Source organism: Nerophis ophidion, linkage group LG06 (genome assembly GCF_033978795.1).
Source record: "Nerophis ophidion isolate RoL-2023_Sa linkage group LG06, RoL_Noph_v1.0, whole genome shotgun sequence".
Lineage (NCBI taxonomy): Eukaryota > Metazoa > Chordata > Actinopteri > Syngnathiformes > Syngnathidae > Nerophis > Nerophis ophidion.
Window position 1 is genome coordinate 10,052,332 of NC_084616.1, and position 24,888 is coordinate 10,077,219.

The window sequence follows — 24,888 nt, forward strand, 5'->3', positions numbered from 1 at the left end:
CAGCCTATATTGCCGATTGTATTGTACCGTATATCCCGGCAAGAAATCTGCGTTCAAAAGACTCCGGCTTATTAGTGATTCCTAGAGCCCCAAAAAAGTCTGCGGGCTATAGAGCGTTTTGCGTTCGGGCTCCAGTGCTCTGGAATGCCCTCCCGGTAACAGTTCGAGATGCTACCTCAGTAGAAGCATTTAAGTCTCACCTTAAAACTCATCTGTATACTCTAGCCTTTAAATAGACCTCCTTTTTAGACCAGTTGATCTGCCGCTTCTTTTCTTTCTCCTATGTCCCCCCCTCCCTTGTGGAGGGGGTCCGGTCCGATGACCATGGATAAAGTACTGGCTGTCTAGAGTCGAGACCCAGGATGGACCGCTCGTCGGGACCCAGGATGGACCGCTCGCCTGTATCGGTTGGGGACATCTCTACGCTGCTGATCCGCTTGAGATGGTTTCCTGTGGACGGGACTCTCGCTGCTGTCTTGGATCCGCTTGAACTGAACTCTCGCGGCTGTGTTGGAGCCACTATGGATTGAACTTTCACAGTATCATGTTAGAGCCGCTCGACATCCATTGCTTTCGGTCCCCTAGAGGGGGTTGGGGGGTTGCCCACATCTGAGGTCCTCTCCAAGGTTTCTCATAGTCAGCATTGTCACTGGCGTCCCACTGGATGTGAATTCTCCCTGCCCACTGGGTGTGAGTTTTCCTTGCCCTTTTGTGGGTTCTTCCGAGGATGTTGTAGTCGTAATGATTTGTGCAGTCCTTTGAGACATTTGTGATTTGGGGCTATATAAATAAACATTGATTGATTGATTGATTATTTATATAGCCCTAAATCACAAATGTCTCAAAGGACTGTACAAACCATTACGACTACGACATCCTCGGAAGAACCCACGAAAGGTTCAAGGAAAACTCACACCCAGTGGGCAGGGAGAATTCACATCCAGTGGGACGCCAGTGACAATGCTGACTATGAGAAACCTTGGAGAGGACCTCAGAAGTGGGCAACCCCCCCTCTAGGGGGATGTCGAGCAGGTCTAACATGATATGGCTTTTAATTTTTTGCGGCTCCGGACGGATTAGTTTTTGCATGTTTGGTCCAATATGGCTCTTTCAACATTTTGGTTTGCCGACCCCCGGTATAGGAGAACAGCCAGCGGGATCTAAAAGGGAGGCCAAGAAGAAGAGTGCCCGAGTACCTTCTGCTCGATCACGTTAGCGTCGCGCTGGTTGAGAATTGGCCTCAGGCCGTGCAAGTCGGCGGCGGCCCCGGGATCCAGGCTGAAGTTCAGGGCCACAAAGATGGAGGAGAGCTTATCCCTGAAGTCCTTCTCATCCTGCAAGCACAACCAGGAAACAAGTTGGCGGGATGAAGGTTGGGACGCCTGGGGAAAGGCGGACATACTCGGAGGTAGATCTTGGTGTGGTCGCAGACTTCCTCGCCGTTGCGCACCCTCACGCTCTGCCGCAGCAAAGGCTGCTGGGAGTCCAGGAAAAGCGCCCGCCTGACCGCTCCTTTCTGTTTCAGCTTCTGACTGTCCAGCTGCAACTCCACCTGGAAGTCTATCCGGGAACAAAGGACTATTTGCATGAAAAGTGTCACCAAACGCAGCGTGTACAGCAACCTTTTTGAAAGCAAGAGCTACTTCTTGGGTACTGATTAATGCCAAGGGCTACCAGTTTGATACACACTTCAATAAATGGCCAGAAATAGCCAATTTGCTCAATTTACTTTTAATAAATAAATCTATATATATATATGTATAAAAAAATGGGTGTTTCTGTCTGTGAAGTGAAGTGAATTATATTTATATAGCGCTTTTCTCAAGTGACTCAAAGCGCTTTACATAGTGACACCCAATATCTAAGTTACATTTAAAGCAGTGTGGGTGGCACTGGGAGCAGGTGGGTAAAGTGTCTTGCCCAAGGACACAATGGCAGTGACTAGGATGGCGGATGCGGGAATCGAACCTGCAACCCTCAAATTGCTGGCACGGCCACTCTACCAACCGAGCCATGCTGTCATTCCGTCAAACTTTTTTTTTTCCTTTTACGGAAGGTTTTTTGTAGAGAATAAATGATGAAAAAAAGACTTAATTGAACGTTTTAAAAGAGGAGAAAACAGGAAAATTTAATTTTGAAACATACTTTATCTTCAATTTCGACTCTTTAAAATTCTAAGTTCAACCGAAAAAAAATGAAGAGAAAAATGAGCTAATTTGAATCTTTAGGAAAAAAAATTAAAAAACAATTTATGGAACATCATTAGTATTTTTTTCCTGATTAAGATTAATTTTAGAATTTCGATGACATGTGAGTGTGAATGTTGTCTGTCTATCTCTGTTGGGCCTGCCAAGAGGAGGCGACTTGTCCAGGGTGTACCCCGCCTTCCGCCCGATTGTAGCTGAGATAGGCGCCAGGGCCCCCCGCGACCCCAAAGGGAATAAGCGGTAGGAAATGGATGGATGTTTTAAATAGGTTAAAATCCAATCTAAACTTAGTTAGAATATATAACAAATTGGACTAAGCTATATTTCTAACAAAGACAAATCATTATTTCTTCTAGATTTTCCAGAACAAAAATTTTAAAAGAAATTCAAAAGACTTTGAAATAAGATTTTAATTTGCTTCTACAGATTTTCTAGATTGGCCAGAATAATATAATAAGTTTGAAGAAATATTTCACAAATATTTTTCGTCGAAAAAACAGAAGCTAAAATGACGAATTAAATTAAAATGTATTTATTATTCTTTACAATCAGAAAATAAATTTACTTGAACATTGATTTAAATTGTCAGGAAAGAAGAGGAAGGAATTTAAAATGTAAAAAGGTATATATGGACTCTCAGACATTATTATGTTAGATCCACTATGGACTGACCTCACAATATTATGTTAGATCCACTATGGACTGGACTCTCACTATTATGTTAGATCCACTATGGACTGGACTCTCACTATTATGTTAGATGCACTATGGACTGGACTCTCACACTATTATGTTAGATCCACTATGGACTGGACTCTCACTATTATGTTAGATCCACTATGGACTGGACTCTCACGCTATTATGTTAGATCAACTATGGACTGGACTCTCACTATTATGTTAAATCCACTATGGACTGGACTCTCAGACATTATTATGTTAGATCCACTATGGACTGAACTCACAATATTATGTTAGATCCACTATGGACTGGACTCTCACTATTATGTTAGATGCACTATGGACTGGACTCTCACACTATTATGTTAGATCCACTATGGACTGGACTCTCACTATTATGTTAGATCCACTATGGACTGGACTCTCACGCTATTATGTTAGATCAACTATGGACTGGACTCTCACTATTATGTTAAATCCACTATGGACTGGACTCTCACCCTATTATGTTAGATCCACTATGGACTGGACTCTCACTATTATGTTAGATCCACTATGGACTGGACTCTCACACATTATCATGTTAGATCCACTATGGACTGAACTCACAATATTATGTTAGATCCACTATGGACTGGACTCTCACTATTATGTTAGATCCACTATGGACTGGACTCTCACTATTATGTTAGATCCACTATGGACTGGACTCTCACACTATTATGTTAGATCCACTATGGACTGGACTCTTACACTATTATGTTAGATCCACTATGGACTGGACTCTCACACTATTATGTTAGATCCACTATGGACTGGACTCTCACTATTATGTTAGATCCACTATGGACTGGACTCTCACTATTATGTTAGATCCACTATGGACTGGACTCTCACTATTATGTTAGATCCACTATGGACTGGACTCTCACACTATTATGTTAGATCCACTATGGACTGGACTCTCACCCTATTATGTTAGATCCACTATGGACTGGACTCTCACACTATTATGTTAGATCCACTATGAACTGGACTCTCACTATTATGTTAGATCCACTATGGACTGGACTCTCACCCTATTATGTTAGATCCACTATGGACTGGACTCTCACTATTATGTTAGATCCACTATGGACTGAACTCACACACTATTATGTTAGATCCACTATGGACTGGACTCTCACACAATTATGTTAGATCCACTATGGACTGGACTTTCACACTATTATGTTAGATCCACTATGGACTGGACTCTCACACTATCATGTTAGATCCACAATGGACTGGACTCTTACACTATTATGTTAGATCCACTATGGACGGGACTCTCACCATTATGTTAGATCCACTATGGACTGGACTCTTACACTATTATGTTAGATCCACTATGGACTGGACTCTCATTATTATGTTAGATCCACTATGGACTGAACTCTCACTATTATGTTAGATCCACTACGGACTGGACTCTCACACTATCATAGCGACTAGACACGCTCCGGTACTTGGTATCATTACAGTGGACGTCAGGTGTCGATCCACCCATAGCGTTTGTTTACATTGTGACGCCGGTGAGCTATTGTATCCTCCTGTGTGTAGTGAAGCATGTTTAGCTATTCCTCGTCCTCCAGTGATAATGGTACATGTAAGAAACTCCCTTTATTTCCCGCCATGGAGCCGAGGATTAGTGATCTAGAAGTACGAGCCACAAACTAGCTAGGGTGTTATAATGTCAGTGTTATAACTTCACCTTTATCGTCAGTTTTTATAACTGCTTGTAAGTACTCTGTGTGCGCGCGCTGCCGAACATGCTCCTCTGCTAACAAAAGCAGCAATGTCATGCTGGTGAAAAATTAAATATGGCAAAAACCGGTACTTTTTAAACAGGGTGTAGTACCATTTTTGATTCATTAGTACTAGTATCGGTATATTGGACAACCCCTAGTTTGGATTATGTCATCCCCCGCCTATGTTGTCCAAAGGGGCGTCGACATAAGCAGGTTCCAAAGCAGGAGTATTAGCAGTAAATGGGAGTAAGAGGACACTTATTCAATCCAGGTTTGCAAACAGGGTGACTTTGAGGGTGAAACAAAGGCCTGATGTGGAATGTTGGCTCACCGAGGACGTCTGGTAGGTGCTTCCCGTTGGCCGACAAGCAGAAGCTCAGGTTGACGCTGTGAGGGACGGAAAGTTTTGCGGTGAGTATGGCAAACAAAAAAAACGCACAAACTTCATATCCATATGAGTTGGGAAATTGTGTTAGATGTAAATATAAACAGAATACAATGAACATATTTGATGTTCAAACTGATAAACATTTTTTTTGTGTGCAAATAATCATTAACTTTAGAATTTGATGCCAGCATCACGTGACAAAGAAGTTGGGAAAGGTGGCAATAAATACTGATAAAGTTGAGGAATGCTCGTCAAACACTTATTTGGAACATCCCACAGGTGTGCAGGCTAATTGGGAACAGGTGGGTGCCATGATTGGGAATAAAAACAGCTTCCCACAAAAAAATGCTCAGTCTTTCACAAGAAAGGATGGGGCGAGGTACACCCCTTTGTCCACAACTGCATGAGCAAATAGTCAAACAGTTTAAGAACAACGTTTCTCAAAGTGCAATTGCAAGGAATGTAGGGATTTCAACATCTACGCTCCATAATATCATCAAAAAGTTCAGAGAATCTGGAGAAATCACTCCACGTAAGCGGCATGGCCGGAAACCACCACTGAATGACCGTGACCTTCCGTCCCTCAGACGGCACTGTATCGAAAACCGACATCAATCTCTAAAGGATATCACCACATGGGCTCAGGAACACTTCAGAAAACCACTGTCATTAAATACAGTTGGTCGCTACTACTGTAAGTGCAAGTTAAAGCTCTACTATGCAAAGCGAAAGCCATTTATCAACAACATCCAGAAACGCCGCCGGCTTCTCTGGGCCCGAGATCATCCAAGATGGACTGATGCAAAGTGGAAAAGTGTTCTGTGGTCTGACGAGTCCACTTTTCAAATTGTTTTTGGAAATATTCGATATCGTGTCAGGGGAAGCAAACCATCCAGACTGTTATCGACGCAAAGTTCAAAAGCCAGCATGTGTGATGGTATGGGGGTGTATTAGTGCCCAAGGCATGGGTAACTTACACATCTGTGAAGGCACCATTAATGCTGAAAGGTGCATACAGGTTTTGGAACAACATATGCTGCCATCTAAGCGGCGTCTTTTTCATGGACGCCCCTGCTTATTTCAGCAAGACAATGCCAAGCCACATTCAGCACATGTTACTACAGCGTTGCTTCGTAGTAAAAGAGTGCGGGTACTTTCCTGGCCCGCCTGCAATCCAGATCTGTCTCCTATCGAAAATGTGTGGCGCATTATGAAGCATAAAATACGACAGTGGAGACCCCGGACTGTTGAAGGACTGAAGCTCTACATAAAACAAGAATCGGAAAGAATTCCACTTTCAAAGCTTCAACAATTAGTTTCCTCAGTTCCCAAACGTTTATTGAGTGTTGTTAAAAGAAAAGGTGATGTAACACAGTGGTGAACATGCCCTTTCCCAACTACTTTGGCACGTGTTGCAGCCATGAAATTGGAAGTTAATTATCATTTGTAAAAAAAAACCTAAGTTTATGAGTTTGAACATCAAATATGTTGTCTTTGTAGTGCATTTAACTGAATATGGGTTGAAAAGGATTTGCAAATCATTGTATTCTGTTTATATTTACATCTAACACAATTACCCAACTCATATGGAAACGGGGTTTGTATGCAAAAAGGAGGAGAAAAGTTAAGAGGGGTGAAATTGGGCGAGCACTCGGGTTTCAGGGAGGATACGCCTAAAGGTCGCTCATGGACGTCCGCGACCTTGACATCAGCGCACTTCCTAACTTGATCCTTGCAGACAACTGGGAGAGACATCTTATAAGCGGACGCAGCATTGGCTGCTGCGACGCGAGAAACTGGGCCGCCATCTTGAAGTGGTGATGAGGAGCCGGCGAGCAGCCTAAACTGACATTCGACAAGTACAAAACAAAGATGCTAACGTATAGAACGTTATTTCCGCAATGTGTGTCGTTCGGCTTTTCCTCCCTACAGCAACACGGCGGTCGGCGGAAAGTACCTGGATAGCGAGCGCAAAAAAGTGACGGCTCTGGGAATGTTATCCGGCGTCATATAGAAATATATGTAGTGTTCATCATGTGAGGCAATGCAAATTTAACAATAAAAAAAACCCAAATAACAGTTTGAATTGGTCCAGGTTATCGGGGACTGTTATTACTGACGGACAGGTGTCGGGGTGTGACTACGTAAGAAAACCCTAGTCTCCATTGCAACGTCTCTCTCGCTTTCACTCATTTGCCGCTTTTATTACTGTTATTACTGACGGACAGGTGACTACGTAAGAAAACCCTCGTCTCCATGGCAACGTCTCTGTTGCTTTCACTCATTTGCCGCTTTTCCACTAATGCAGGGGTAGGCAACCCAGAACATTGAAAGAGCCATTTTGGACCCGAATAACAACGCTGTCAGGCGGCATTTATATAAAACTTGCAATGTGCGTCGTTACGCTTTTCCTCCCTATAGGAACAGGGCGGTCGCCGGATAATAGCCGGGAAAGTACCTGGATAGCGAGCGCAAAAAAGTGACGGCTCTGGGAATGTTATCCGGCGTCATATAAAAATATATGTAGTGTTCATCATGTGAGGCAATGCAAATTTAACAATAAAAAACAAAACAAATAACAGTTTGAATTGGTCCAGGTTATCGGGGACTGTTATTACTGACGGACAGGTGTCGGGGTGTGACTACGTAAGAAAACCCTCGTCTCCATTGCAACGTCTCTCTCGCTTTTACTCATTTGCCGCTTTTCCACTAATGCAGGGGTAGGCAACTCAGAACGTTGAAAGAGCCATTTTGGACCCGAATAACAACGCTGTCAGGCGGCATTTATATAAAACTTGCAATGTGTGTCGTTCCGCTTTTTCTCCCTATAGGAACAAGGCGGTCGGCGGATAATAGCCGGGAAAGTACCTGGATAGCGAGCGCAAAAAAGTGACGGCTCTGGGAATGTTATCCGGCGTCATATAGAAATATATGTAGTGTTCGTCATGTGAGGCAATGCAAATTTAACAATAAAAAAAAAAAAAAAATAACAGTTTGAATTGGTCCAGGTTATCGGGGACTGTTATTACTGACGGACAGGTGTCGGGGTGTGACTACGTAAGAAAACCCTCGTCTCCATTGCAACGTCTCTCTCGCTTTCACTCATTTGCCGCTTTTCCACTAATGCAGGGGTAGGCAACCCAGAACGTTGAAAGAGCCATTTTGGACCCGAATAACAACGCTGTCAGGCGCCATTTATATAAAACTTGCGGGCGGCAAAAGCACTTAACTTTCATGTTAAGGTGGGGGACGCAAAATAACGTCTAGCGGACTGCAATTGGCCCGCGGGCCGCGTGTCTGAGACCTCTGTGCTAAACTTACAGTTGACAGGTAGAAAACAAAGATGGTGTTCAGCCTTTTCCTGCTCAAATGAACGGACTGTCGAAAATAGGAATCGGGGGGGATCACTTTCTTTTCACAAGTAAGTTTTAACATGAAAGTACTATCGGTTGTATTTTGTGAAAAGTGCATATTGTATGTAGTTCTCTGCGAACTTATGAAATGTTCTATTTTGTCTTCATTATTTTGTCAGAGTTTGACACTTATGCTTTAGAGCATGGGTGTCAAACTCTGGCCCGCGGGCCAAATTTGGCCCGCCATGTAATTTATTTTGGCCCTTGAGACAATATTAAATTAACATTACAGCTGGCCCGCCGGTATTATACAGCGGCGGTCCATTCGCCGCAAATTTTAATACTTGCCAACCCTCACGATTTTCCCAGGACACTCCCGAATTTCAGTGCCCCCCCCGAAAATCGACCAGGGCAACCATTCTCTTGAATTTCTCCCGATTTCCACTCGGACAACAATATCGGCGGCGTGCCTTAAAGGTACCGCTTTTAGCGTCCTTTACAACCTGTCGTCATGTCCCCTTTTCCTCCATACAATCAGCGTGCCGGCCCAGTTACGTAATATATGCGGATTCTACACACACACAAGTGAATGCAATGCATACTTGGTCAACAACCATACAGGTCATACTGAGGGTAGCCATATAAACAACTTTAACACTGTTACAAATATGCACCAAACTGTGAACCCACACCAAACAAGAATGAAAAACACATTTCGGGAGAACATCCGCACTGTAACACAATATCAACACGACAGGACAAATACCCAGAACCCCTTGCAGCACTAACTCATTCGGGACGCTACAATATACACCCCCGTTACCAACAATTTTTGCATGTCACTATAAAGTTATATAAGCCTTGCTTGTTCACTATTCAATGCAAAACTTGTTTGGTTCCCTATTAAAAGGTTAAGTTGTTCAACTTTGGCCCGCGGCTTTGTTCAGTTTCGAATTTTGGCCCACTCTGTATTTGAGTTTGACACCCCTGCTTTCGAGGTTTTAATGTTGGTCATTATGGGGATTTTTGTGAGCTGATACCATGTAACAGCTGCAGCAAAAAAAAAGGTGTTTAATGTTACAAAGGCCGGAAAAAAAATCAATATACTTGTTGATTTTATTGTTTTGATTCTGTACGGTGTCCTTGAGTGCCCAGTAGGCCCCTCCTAAGTAAAATGTATTATTATTATTATTATTATTATTATTATTATTATTATTATCAAATAAAACAAGTGGATTTTAATGCTGGTCATTATGGGGATTTTTGAGAGGTGATACTTGGTGAACAGAAGTCTGAAAAACACTATTTATATTACTAGTAATGACAATTGTAAAAAATAATAATAATAATATATAAATTTAAAAAAAAGTGTACAGTGAAAAAAGTTTTTTTTTTTAATATTGTCAGGTTATTTTATATTATTCTTTTTTATTATTATTTATAACTGTGTTATCAAACTGTATCAGCCCATGTTTGCAGGCATTGGTGACCTCAACTTACTATTATTCAATGGCCCTGCGACGAGGTGGCGACTTGTCCAGGGTGTACCCCGCCTTCCACCCGATTGTAGCTGAGATAGCGCCAGCGCCCCCCGCGACCCCAAAAGGGAATAAGCGGTAGAAAATGGATGGATGGATAACATTGTTAACATGAAGGAGTGAAGTGAATTATATTTATATAATATATTGTCATGATCCGTAGTCTGGATCATGTTTAGTTTAGTTATTTTCTGTTAGTTTGGACTCCCTTTGTTGTTTGTGTACCTTTTGTGAGTCAGTCTGGTCACCATGGTAACATATTAATTTCACCTGCAGAGGGTTCCAGACGCACACCTGTTTTTGTTAATTACTTCCTTATTTAAGCCTGCCTTGTCCCGTCAGTCGGTCTTGGTCCCTTGTTTGCGGTATGCAACTGTTTCGTTGGTAATTACTAGGTTTCTTGTTACCTGATCCTGTGCTAGTGTTAGCATTAGCTTCTGTGCTTTCGCCACGCGTTTCTTTTCGTCTGTTTTTGTACCGGTGTTTTGTTATTAAATCATTCTTACCTTTTAGTTGTTGTCCGGAGTGTCTATGTTTGCGTTGGAGGAACGATCCCGCATTAAAATGCGACCCCGCACGTGACATATATTTTATTAAGCGCTTTGAGTACCTTAAAGGTAGAAAAGCGCTATACAAGTACAACCCGTTTATTTATTTATTATATTTATATAGTGCTTTTCTCTAGTGACTCAAGGCGCTTTTTACATGGTGAACCTTGAGATCTAAGTTACATTTAAACCGGCGTGGGTGGCACCGGGGAGCAGTGTCTTGCCCAAGGACCCGACGGCAGTAACTAGGATGGCGGAAGCGGGGATCGAACCTGGAACCCTGAAGTTGCTGGCACGGTCCAAACCGACCGAGCTACAGTCACGTTCCCCCCAGAAAAAGAACAAGAGCCTCCATTGAGGATCACTAATATCTCCATACAAGCTCCTGTGTGCGCGCTCCTCCTCTTCCTCCTCCTCCTCCTCCTCCTCCGAGTCTACGTGTCCTGATGTTTCCCAGCTGTGTTCCACCACCAAACAATATCGCATTCAAAGTAACGAGAAGGGGAAAAAAAACACAACTCCCGGCCCCTCCCCTCTCACGCTCCTCGCCATTATCCCCTTCGAAAAGTCGTCATCGCTGGGTAATCAAGAAGCAGGGTGTACACAAGACTTTCCTTCATGGAGAAAAAGGGGTCTTGGAGGGGGTTGATTTTGGGGGTGGGGGGGGTGTGGCGCATGTTGAACGGCGAGTGACCGCCGTCTGTTTCCTCTCCTCCGCAACAGTAAAGAGCGGGCACATTTAGGGGCGGTGGGGGGGGGGGGGGGGGGGGGGGGGGTATAACAATGCTGCCATTGAAGGCACCACCGTGATATAAGGACTGGCGCAGTCCCGGGTACTCACCAGGAGACGACCACGGTGGCGTTCCCTTGGGTGCTGATGCAGTTCTTCTCCTCCGGGTTGATCATGGCGGGGTAGACCGACAGCGAGGCGCTGGTGTTGACGATGGGTCGCGACCTGAGGGAGACAGGACTCAAGACGCTGTGACACCTTGTCAAAACCAGTTCGGACGAGGGTTGTCCCCATACCAATGTTTTGGTACCGGGTACCAAAATGTATTTCCATTCTTTTCTAAATGAAGGGGACCACGAAAATGGCATTATTGTCTTTATTTGAACAAAAAATGTTAGTGTATATGAAAAATATGTTTATTATTGTCATTTAGTCGTTAAATAAACTGTTGAACATACTAGACAACTTGTCTTTTAGTAGTAAGTAAACAAACAAAGACTCCTAATTATGCAGTAACATGTCATTTATACACCTATTATTTTGTACACATTATGAGGGACAAACTGTAAAAATGTTTCATAATATCCACAACGTTCACACGTATCTACAATTTTGCTTTTTTTTTGCACCATGACTAGGGAAGGTTGTTTGGATTGTGTCTAGGGTTGTCCCGATACCAATAGTTTGGTACCGGGTACCAAAATGTATATCCATTCTTTTCTAAAAATAGGGGACCACGAAAATGGCATTATTGTCTTTATTTGAACAAAAAATTTTAATGTATATGAAAAATATATTTATTATTGTAATTTAGTCCTTAAATAAAACGTTGAACATACTAGACAACTTGTCTTTTAGTAGTAAACAAACAAAAACTCCTAATTATGCAGTAACATATTGTGTCATTTATACACCTATTATTTTGTATACATTATGAGGGACAAACTGTAAAAATGTTTCATAATATCCACAACGTTCACACGTATCCACAATTTTGCTTTTTTTTTTGCACCATGACTAGGGAAGGTTATCTGGATTGTGTCTAGGGTTGTCCCGATACCAATAGTTTGGTGCCGGCACCAAAATGTATTTCGATACATTTCTAAAGAAAGGGGACCACGAAAATGGCATTATTGTCTTTATTTGAACAAAAAATGTTAGTGTAAATGAAAACTATGTTTATTATAGTAATTTAGTCCTTAAATAAAATGTTGAACATACTAAACAACTCTTCTTTTAGTAGTAAGTAAACAAACAAAGACTCCTAATTATGCAGTAACCTATTGTGTCATTTTTACACCTATTATTTTGTATACATTATGAGGGACAAACTGTAAAAATTTTTCATAATATCCACAACGTTCACAAGTATCCACAATTTTGCGTTTTGTATTATTATTTTTTTTTTGCATCATGACTAGGGAAGGTTGTTTGGATTGTGTGTAGGGTTGTCCCGATACCTGTAGTTTGGTGCCTGTACCAAAATGTATTTCGGTACTTTTCTTAATAAAGGGGACCACAAAAAAATGGCATTATTGGCTTCATTTGAAAAAAAACTCCTAGTGTACATGAAACATATTTTTATTATTGTAATTTAGTCCTTCAATAAAATGTTGAACATACTACACAACTTGTCTTTTAGTAGTAAGTAAACAAACAACGACTCCTAATTATGCAGTAACATATTGTGTCATTTATACACCTATTATTTTGTATACATTATGAGGGACAAACTGTAAAAATGTTTAATAAGAACCACAACGTTCACACGTTTCCACAATTTTGCTTTTTTTGCACCATGACTAGGGAAGGTTGTTTGGATTGTGTCTAGGGTTGTCCCGATACCAATAGTTTGGTACCGGTACCAAAATGTATTTCGATACTTTTCTAAATAAAGGGGACCACAAACATTACATTATTGTATATATTTGAACAAAAAATGTTAGTGAATATGAAACATATGTTTATTATTGTAATTTAGTCCTTAAATAAACTGTTGAACATAATACACAACTTGTCTTTTAGTAGTAAGTAAACAAACAAAGACTCCTAATTATGCAGTAACATATTGTGTCATTTATACACCTATTACTTGGTATACATTATGAGGGACAAACTGTAAAAATGTTTCATAATATCCACAACGTTCACATGTAGCCACAATTTTGCGTTTTGCTTTTTTTTTTTTTTGCACCATGACTAGGGAAGGTTGTTTGGATTGTGTCTAGGGTTGTCCCGAAACCAATAGTTTGGTACCGGTACCAAAATGTATTTCTATACTTTTCTAAATAAAGGGGACCACAAAAATTGCATTATTGTATTTATTTGAACAAAACATTTTATTGTATATGAAACATATGTTTATTGTAATTTAATCCTCAAATAAATGTTGAACATACTAGACAACTTGTCTTTTAGTAGTAAGTAAACAAACAAAGACTCCTAATTAGTCCATGCAGTAACATATTGTGTCATTTATACACCTATTATTTTGTACAAATTATGAGGGACAAACTGTAAAAATGTTTCATAATATCCACAACGTTCACATGTATCCACAATTTTGATTTTTTTTGCACCATGACTATGGAAGGTTGTGTGGATTGTGTTTAATGTTGTCCCGATACCAATAGTTTGGTACCAGTACTGATACCAAAATGTATTTTGATACTTTTCTAAATAAAGGACAGCTTAAAAATGGCATTATTGTCTTTATTTGAACAAAAAATGTTAGTGTATATGAAAAATATGTTTATTATTGTCATTTAGTCTTTAAATAAACTGTTGAACATACTAGACAACTTGTCTTTTAGTAGTAAGTAAACAAACAAAGACTCCTAATTATGCAGTAATATATTGTGTCATTTATACACCTATTATTTTGTACACATTATGAGGGACAAACTGTAAAAATGTTTCATAATATCCACAACGTTCACACGTATCCACAATTTTGTGCTTTGCTTTTTTTTTTTTTTTTTGCATCATGACTAGGGAAGGTTGTTTGGATTGTGTCTAGGGTTGTCCCGATACCAATAGTTTGGTACCGGTACCAAAATGTATTTTGATACTTTTCTAAATAAAGGACACCTTAAAAATGGCATTATTGTCTTTATTTGAACAAAAAATGTTAGTGTATTTGAAAAATATGTTTATTATTGTAATTTAGTCCTTAAATAAAATGTTGAACATACTACACAACTTGTCTTTTAGAAGTAAACAAACAAAGACTCCTAATTATGCAGTAACATGTCATTTATACACCTATTATTTTGTACACATTATGAGGGACAAACTGTAAAAATGTTTCATAATATCCACAACGTTCACACGTATCTACAATTTTACTTTTTTTTTTGCACCATGACTAGGGAAGGTTGTTTGGATTGTGTCTAGGGTTGTCCCGATACCAATAGTTTGCTACCGGTACCAAAATGTATTTTGATACTTTTCTAAATAAAGGACACCTTAAAAATGGCATTATTGTCTTTATTTGAACAAAAAATGCTAGTGTAAATGAAAAATATGTTTATTATTGTCATTTAGTCCTTAAATAAACTGTTGAACATACTAAACAACTTGTCTTTTAGTAGTAAGTAAATAAACAAAGACTCCTAACTAGTCTGCAGTAACATATTGTCTCATTTATACACCTATTATTTTGTACACATTATGAGGGACAAACTGTAAAAATGTTTCATAATATCCACAACATTCACACATATCTACAATTTTGCTTTTTTTTTGCACCATGACTAGGGAAGGTTGTTTGGATTGTGTCTAGGGTTGTCCCGATACCAATAGTTTGGTACCGGGTACCAAAATGTATATCCATTCTTTTCTAAAAATAGGGGACCACGAAAATGGCATTATTGTCTTTATTTGAACAAAAAATGTTAATGTATATGAAAAATATGTTTATTATTGTAATTTAGTCATTAAATAAAATGTTGAACATACTACACAACTTGTCTTTTAGTAGTAAACAAACACAAACTCCTAATTATCCAGTAACATATTGTGTCATTTATACACCTATTATTTTGTATACATTATGAGGGACAAACTGTAAAAATGTTTCATAATATCCACAACATTCACACATATCTACAATTTTGCTTTTTTTTTTGCACCATGACTAGGGAAGGTTATGTGGATTGTGTCTAGGGTTGTCCCGATACCAATAGTTTGGTACCGGGTACCAAAATGTATTTCCATTCTTTTCTAAATAAAGGGGACCACGAAAATGGCATTATTGTCTTTATTTGAACAAAAAATGTTAGTGTATATGAAAAATATGTTTATTATTGTCATTTAGTCCTTAAATAAACTGTTGAACATACGAGACAACTTGTCTTTTAGTAGTAAGTAAACAAACAAAGACTCCTAATTATGCAGTAACATATTGTGTCATTTATACACCTATTATTTTGTACACATTATGAGGGACAAACTGTAAAAATGTTTCATAATATCCACAACGTTCACACGTAGCCACAATTTTGCGGGGGGTTTTTTTGCACCATGACTAGGGAAGGTTGTTTGGATTGTGTCTAGGGTTGTCCCGATACCAATAGTTTGGTACCGGTACCAAAATGTATTTCCATTCTTTTCTAAATAAAGGGGACCACGAAAATGGCATTATTGTCTTTATTTGAACAAAAAATGTTAATGTATATGAAAAATATGTTTATTATTGTAATTTAGTCCTTAAATAAAACGTTGAACATACTACACAACTTGTCTTTTAGTAGTAAACAAACAAAGACTCCTAATTATGCAGTAACATATTGTGTCATTTATACACCTATTATTTTGTACACATTATGAGGGACAAACTGTAAAAATGTTTCATAATATCCACAACGTTCACATGTATCCACAATTTTGATTTTTTTTGCACCATGACTAGGGAAGGTTGTGTGGATTGTCTTTGATGTTGTCCCGATACCAATAGTTTGGTACCGGTACCAAAATGTATTTTGATACTTTTCGGTACTTTTCTTAATAAAGGGGACCACAAAAATGTCATTATTGCTTTTATTTAAGGAAAAAATCTTATTGTACATGAAACATATGTTTATTATTGTAAATTAGTCCTTCGATAAAATGTTGAACATACTAGACAACTTGTCTTTTAGTAGTAAGTAAACAAACAAAGACTCCTAATTATGCAGTAACATATTGTGTCATTTATACACCTATTATTTTGTACACATTATGAGGGACAAACTGTAAAAATATTTAATAAGATCCACAACGTTCACATGTTTCCACAATTTTGATTTTTTTTTGCACCATGACTAGGGAAGGTTGTTTGGATTGTGTCTAGGATTGTCCCGATACCAATAGTTTGGTGCCGGTACCAAAATGTATTTCGATACTTTTCGGTACTTTTCTTGATAAAGGGGACCACAAAAATGTAATTATTGCATTTATTTGAGCAAAAAATCTTATTGTACATGAAACATAAGTTATTATTGTAATTCAATCATCAAATAAATGTTGAACATACTAGACAACTTGTCTTTTAGTAGTAAGTAAACAAACATCCATCCGTCCATCCATTTTCTACCGCTTATTACCTTTTGGGGTCGCGGGGGGCGCTGGCGCCTATCTCAGCTACAATCAAAGACTCCTAATTAGTCTGCAGTAACATATTGTGTCATTTATACACCTATTATTTTGTACACATTATGAGGGACAAACTGTAAAAATGTTTCATAATATCAACAACGTTCACACGTATCTACAATTTTACTTTTTTTTTTGCACCATGACTAGGGAAGGTTGTTTGGATTGTGTCTAGGGTTGTCCCGATACCAATAGTTTGCTACCGGTACCAAAATGTATTTTGATACTTTTCTAAATAAAGGACACCTTAAAAATGGCATTATTGTCTTTATTTGAACAAAAAATGCTAGTGTAAATGAAAAATATGTTTATTATTGTCATTTAGTCCTTAAATAAACTGTTGAACATACTAAACAACTTGTCTTTTAGTAGTAAGTAAATAAACAAAGACTCCTAACTAGTCTGCAGTAACATATTGTCTCATTTATACACCTATTATTTTGTACACATTATGAGGGACAAACTGTAAAAATGTTTCATAATATCCACAACATTCACACATATCTACAATTTTGCTTTTTTTTTGCACCATGACTAGGGAAGGTTGTTTGGATTGTGTCTAGGGTTGTCCCGATACCAATAGTTTGGTACCGGGTACCAAAATGTATATCCATTCTTTTCTAAAAATAGGGGACCACGAAAATGGCATTATTGTCTTTATTTGAACAAAAAATGTTAATGTATATGAAAAATATGTTTATTATTGTAATTTAGTCATTAAATAAAATGTTGAACATACTACACAACTTGTCTTTTAGTAGTAAACAAACACAAACTCCTAATTATCCAGTAACATATTGTGTCATTTATACACCTATTATTTTGTATACATTATGAGGGACAAACTGTAAAAATGTTTCATAATATCCACAACATTCACACATATCTACAATTTTGCTTTTTTTTTTGCACCATGACTAGGGAAGGTTATGTGGATTGTGTCTAGGGTTGTCCCGATACCAATAGTTTGGTACCGGGTACCAAAATGTATTTCCATTCTTTTCTAAATAAAGGGGACCACGAAAATGGCATTATTGTCTTTATTTGAACAAAAAATGTTAGTGTATATGAAAAATATGTTTATTATTGTCATTTAGTCCTTAAATAAACTGTTGAACATACGAGACAACTTGTCTTTTAGTAGTAAGTAAACAAACAAAGACTCCTAATTATGCAGTAACATATTGTGTCATTTATACACCTATTATTTTGTACACATTATGAGGGACAAACTGTAAAAATGTTTCATAATATCCACAACGTTCACACGTAGCCACAATTTTGCGGGGGGTTTTTTTGCACCATGACTAGGGAAGGTTGTTTGGATTGTGTCTAGGGTTGTCCCGATACCAATAGTTTGGTACCGGTACCAAAATGTATTTCCATTCTTTTCTAAATAAAGGGGACCACGAAAATGGCGTTATTGTCTTTATTTGAACAAAAAATGTTAATGTATATGAAAAATATGTTTATTATTGTAATTTAGTCCTTAAATAAAACGTTGAACATACTACACAACTTGTCTTTTAGTAGTAAACAAACAAAGACTCCTAATTATGCAGTAACATATTGTGTCATTTATACACCTATTATTTTGTACACATTATGAGGGACAAACTGTAAAAATGTTTCATAATATCCACAACGTTCACACGTAGCCACAATTTTGCGGGGTTTTTTTTTGCACCATGACTAGGGAAGGTTGTTTGGATTGTGTCTAGGGTTGTCCCGATACCAATAGTTTGGTACCGGTACCAAAATGTATTTCCATTCTTTTCTAAATAAAGGGGACCACGAAAATGGCATTATTGTCTTTATTTGAACAAAAAATGTTAATGTATATGAAAAATATGTTTATTATTGTAATTTAGTCCTTAAATAAAACGTTGAACATACTACACAACTTGTCTTTTAGTAGTAAACAAACAAAGACTCCTAATTATGCAGTAACATAATGTGTCATTATTACCTATTATTTTGTATACATTATGAGGGACAAACTGTAAAAATGTTTCATAATATCCACAACGTTCACACGTATCCACAATTTTGCGTCTTGCATTTTTTTTTTTGCATCATGACTAGGGAAGGTTGTTTGGATTGTGTCTAGGGTTGTCCCGACGGTAACGGTACCAAAATGTATTTCTATACTTTTCTAAATAAAGGGGACCACAAAAATTGCATTATTGTATTTATTTGAACAAAAAATTTTATTGTATATGAAACATATGTTTATTGTAATTTAATCCTCAAATAAATGTTGAACATACTAGACAACTTGTCTTTTAGTAGTAAGTAAACAAACAAAGACTCCTAATTAGTCCATGCAGTAACATATTGTGTCATTTATACACCTATTATTTTGTACAAATTATGAGGGACAAACTGTAAAAATGTTTCATAATATCCACAACGTTCACATGTATCCACAATTTTGATTTTTTTTGCACCATGACTATGGAAGGTTGTGTGGATTGTCTTTGATGTTGTCCCGATACCAATAGTTTGGTACCGGTACCAAAATGTATTTTGATACTTTTCGGTACTTTTCTTAATAAAGGGGACCACAAAAATGTCATTATTGCTTTTATTTAAGGAAAAAATCTTATTGTACATGAAACATATGTTTATTATTGTAAATTAGTCCTTCGATAAAATGTTGAACATACTAGACAACTTGTCTTTTAGTAGTAAGTAAACAAACAAAGACTCCTAATTATGCAGTAACATATTGTGTCATTTATACACCTATTATTTTGTACACATTATGAGGGACAAACTGTAAAAATATTTAATAAGATCCACAACGTTCACATGTTTCCACAATTTTGATTTTTTTTTGCACCATGACTAGGGAAGGTTGTTTGGATTGTGTCTAGGATTGTCCCGATACCAATAGTTTGGTGCCGGTACCAAAATGTATTTCGATACTTTTCGGTACTTTTCTTGATAAAGGGGACCACAAAAATGTAATTATTGCATTTATTTGAGCAAAAAATCTTATTGTACATGAAACATAAGTTATTATTGTAATTCAATCATCAAATAAATGTTGAACATACTAGACAACTTGTCTTTTAGTAGTAAGTAAACAAACATCCATCCGTCCATCCATTTTCTACCGCTTATTACCTTTTGGGGTCGCGGGGGGCGCTGGCGCCTATCTCAGCTACAATCAAAGACTCCTAATTAGTCTGCAGTAACATATTGTGTCATTTATACACCTATTATTTTGTACACATTATGAGGGACAAACTGTAAAAATGTTTCATAATATCAACAACATTCACATGTTTCCACAATTTTGATTTTTTTTTTGCACCATGACTAGGGAAGGTTGTTTGGATTGTGTCTAGGATTATCCCGATACCAATAGTTTGGTGCCGGTACCAAAATGTATTTCGATACTTTTAGGTACTTTTCTTGATAAAGGGGACCACAAAAAATGTAATTATTAAAAAATCTTATTGTACATGAAACATAAGTTTATTATTGTAATTTAATCCTCAAATAAATGTTGAACATACTAGACAACTTGTCTTTTAGTAGTAAGCAAACAAACAGACTCCTAATTAGTCTGCAGTAACATATTGTGTCATTTATACACCTATTATTTTGTACACATTATGGGGGACAAACTGTAAAAATGTTTCATAATATCCACAATGTTCACACGTAGCCACAATTGTGTGTTTTTTTTGCACCATGACTAGGGAAGGTTCTTTGGATTGTGTCTAGGGTTGTCCCGATACCAAAATTTTGGTACCGGTCCGGTACCAAAATGAATTTTGATACTTTTCGGTACATTTCTTGATAAAAGGGTACCACAAAAATTGTCATTATTATCTTTATTTGAACAAAAAATCTGAACAATCTAGCGAACTTGTCTTTTAGTAGTAAGTAAACAAACAAAGACTCCTAATTAGTCCATGCAGTAACATATTGTGTCATTTATACACCTATTATTTTGTACACATTATGAGGGACAAACTGTAGAAATGTTTCATAAGATCCACAACGTTTACACGTATCCACAATTTTGCATTTTAACTTTTTTTTTTTTTGCACCATGACTAGGGAAGGTTGTTTGGAAATTGTCTATGGTTGTCTGATACCAATAGTTTAGTACCTATACCAAAATGCATTTCGGTCCTTTTCTTGATAAAGGCGACCACAAAAATTGTCATTATTGTCTTTATTTAAACAAAAAATCTGAACATACTAGAAAACTTGTCTTTTAGTAGTAAGTAAACAAACAAAGACTCCTAATTAGTCCATGCAGTAACATATTGTGTCATCTATCTACCTATTATTTTGTACACATTATGAGGGACAAACTGTAGAAATGTTTCATAAGATCAACAACGTTCACACGTATCCACAATTTTGCATTTTAACTTATTTTTTTGCACCATGACTAGGGAAGGTTGTTTGGAAATTGTCTAGGGTTGTCTGATACCAATAGTTTAGTACCTATACCAAAATGCATTTCGGTCCTTTTCTTGATAAAGGCGACCACAAAAATTGTCATTATTGTCTTTATTTAAACAAAAAATCTGAACATACTAGAAAACTTGTCTTTTAGTAGTAAGTAAACAAACAAATACTCCTAATTAGTCCATGCAGTAACATATTGTGTCATTTATCTACCTATTATTTTGTACAAATTATGAGGGACAAACTGTAGAAATGTTTCATAAGATCCACAACGTTCACACGTATCAACAATTTTGAATTTTAACTTTTTTTTTTTGCACCATGACTAGGGAAGGTTGTTTGGAAATTGTCTAGGGTTGTCTGATACCAATAGTTTAGTACCTATACCAAAATGCATTTCGGTCCTTTTCTTGATAAAGACGACCACAAAAATTGTCATTATTGTCTTTATTTAAACAAAAAATCTGAACATACTAGAAAACTTGTCTTTTAGTAGTAAGTAAACAAACAAAGACTCCTAATTAGTCTGCAGTAACATATTGTGTCATTTATCTACCTATTATTTTGTACACATTATGAGGGACAAACTGTAGAAATGTTTCATAAGATCCACAATGTTCACACGTATCAACAATTTTGAATTTTAACTTATTTTTGTTGTACCATGACTAGGGAAGGTTGTTTGGAAATTGTCTAGGGTTGTCTGATACCAATAGTTTAGTACCTATACCAAAATGCATTTCGGTCCTTTTCTTGATAAAGGCGACCACAAAAATTGTCATTATTGTCTTTATTTAAACAAAAAATCTGAACATACTAGCGAACTTGTCTTTTAGTAGTAAGTAAACAAACAAAGACTCCTAATTAGTCCATGCAGTAACATATTGTGTCATTTATCTACCTATTATTTTGTACAAATTATGAGGGACAAACTGTAGAAATGTTTCATAAGATCCACAACGGGGACCACAAAAAATGTAGTTATTGTCTTTATTTGAATAAAAAAATCTTATTATAAGTAAAACATATCAAACCAACTGCACCAATATGGATTGACAAGGACTAATGGAGGCAGTGTGAACACAAAGTGGTCCAGGGACTAGGTCTTACTAAATATGACAAATGTTCAACATACCTGTAGAGAACCGCCTTATCAACGCCGAAGGCACCAACGATCAGATCTGGAAAAATGTGGAAGTATGTTTAAAAAACACGTAAAAAAAAAGACTAAAAACTGTATTTTTCAAGTCTGTGTACCCGGATAACCGTTCCTGTCCAGGTCCTCGGCGCCTCGGAGTGCGAAGCCGAAACTGGCGGGGATTGAACCTGCGGCCCACTGGCCCGCGATCACCTGGGACGGCTTCTCTCGGAGACCGTGGGGGAAGCCGTTGTAGATGTAGACCAAACCCTGCTGGTCCTCACCGCCGAATGGACAGCTGACCGCCACGTCTGCGGAGAAGACATGTTAGGTCTTCAGGGCCACCAAGCATTTTAGTGCAGTTTAGTGGTTTTACTGAGCTACGGCACAGCGGATTGAGCACAGATAAAACACACACCACGTTATTTGTTTTAGTGACATTTTGAAATAATGTTAATATCAAGAACAACTACATATTTTTATCTATTCAAATGTATTTATTTCAAAAATATTTTTTACCTTATTATGTTTTTTGCATAATATGTTATATATTATATTTAAAAAAAACTTGTATATATTTTATTTCATATATTTCTACATTGTTTTATCTTATTTTTTTAAATATCTATCTTAGTATTTTACATTTTTATATTTTTAGTATACTTTTTTATAAGTTTTACAATATATATTTTATACTTTTTATATTTTTTCGACATATCTAATTCTATGTATTCCTATTCTGATTGATTCCAGATAAAACACACACATTGTTCTTTGTTTTAGTGACATTTTTAAATAATGTTCTAATTAAGATAAACTACATAGTTTTATTTATTCAATTTTATTTATTTCAAAAATATTTTAACCTTTAAATATTTTTTTTGCAAATATTCATTTGATATATATATATATATACATTTTTTTTTCAACATTTACATATTTTACTTAATATATTTTTACATTGTTTTATCTTACTTTTTTAATACCTGTCTTAATATTTTACATTTTTATATTGGTAGTATACTTTTTTTATAAAAGTTATACATCATATATTTTATACTTTTTATATATTTTTTACATATTCAATTCTATATATTCCTATTCTGATTGATCCCATATAAAACACACACACTGTTCTTTGTTTTAGTGACATTTTGAAATAATGTTCTAATTAAGAAAAACTAACATATTTCTATTTATTCAATTTAATTTATTTAAAAAATATTTTTACCATTAAATATCTTTTTTGCAAATATTCATCAAACATTTTTTTAAACACCTTTTCTAAATATTTTATTAAAAAAATGTTTAGACATTTTACTTCATATATTTCTACATTATTTTATCTTTTTTTTTTTTAAATAGCTATCATAATATTTTACATTTTTATATTGGTAGTATGCTTTTTTATACGTTTTACATCATACATTTGATACTTTCTTACATATTTTCTACATATTTAATTCTATATACTCCTATTCTGATATATCCCAGAAAAAACACACACAGTGTTCGTTTTAGTGAGATTTTGAAATAATGTTGTAATGAAGAAAATGTAAATATTTTTATTTATTCAATTATATTTATTTCAAAATTATTTTTTACCTTTAAATATTTTTTTATTTGCAAATATTTATTATATCATTTTTTCAAACACCTTTTTAATATTTTGATTGGTATATATTATTATTCTGATTGATCCCAGAAAAAAACAAAACATTGATCTTTGTTTTAGTGACATTTTGAAATAATGTTCTAATCGAAAAAAGCAACATCTTTTTATTTATTAAATTATTTATTTTTAAAAATATTTTTACCTTTAAGTATTTTTTTGCAAATATTTATTATATATTTTATTTTTAAAACAACTTTTATACATTTTACTTGATATATTTCTACATTGTTTTATCTTATTTTTTAAACAGTTCTATCTTAATAGTTTATTATTTTATATTTGTAGTATACTTTTTTATATGTTTTACATTACATATTTTGTACTTTTTGTATATTTTACCCATATTCAATTCTTTATATTTCTATTCTGATTGATCCCAGAAAAAACACACACATTTTTCTTTGTTTTAGTGACATTTTAAAATAACGTCTTAATTGAAAAAAAAAAACGACATATTTTTATTTATTCAATTTTATTTATTTAAAAAAATATTTTCACCTTTAAATATTTTTGGGCAAATATTTAGTATGTATTTTATTTTTATAACACCTTTTATACATTTTACTTTTTTTATTTAAAAAGATCCATCTTAATATTTCATATATGTAGTATACTTTTTTACATGTTTTAATAATTAATAGTCATTTTATTTCAGACCCAGAGGGATCCATATCGCAGGAAAAAACATACAACGATAAAACACAAATACAAGAAATATAAGCAGAAATAAAATGAATATATGAAAAGAAAAATAAGTGAAAAAAATGAA

General features: G+C 36.1%; 1 protein-coding gene across 1 annotated transcript in view; it reads right to left on the minus strand.

Moving 5' to 3' along the window:
* Positions 1-988: 988 nt before the first annotated feature.
* Positions 989-24,888, minus strand: part of LOC133554170 (integrin alpha-5-like) — a 114,500-nt gene continuing 90,600 nt past the window's right edge. The window contains exons 13-18 of the mRNA XM_061902608.1: positions 22,564-22,755; positions 22,442-22,487; positions 11,347-11,460; positions 5,010-5,065; positions 1,403-1,560; positions 989-1,334 (exon numbers count right to left, since the gene is read on the minus strand). Of these exons, the coding sequence (XP_061758592.1) occupies positions 1,161-1,334; positions 1,403-1,560; positions 5,010-5,065; positions 11,347-11,460; positions 22,442-22,487; positions 22,564-22,755 (740 nt within the window). The 3' untranslated portion in view covers positions 989-1,160. The remainder of the gene's footprint in view (positions 1,335-1,402; positions 1,561-5,009; positions 5,066-11,346; positions 11,461-22,441; positions 22,488-22,563; positions 22,756-24,888) is intronic.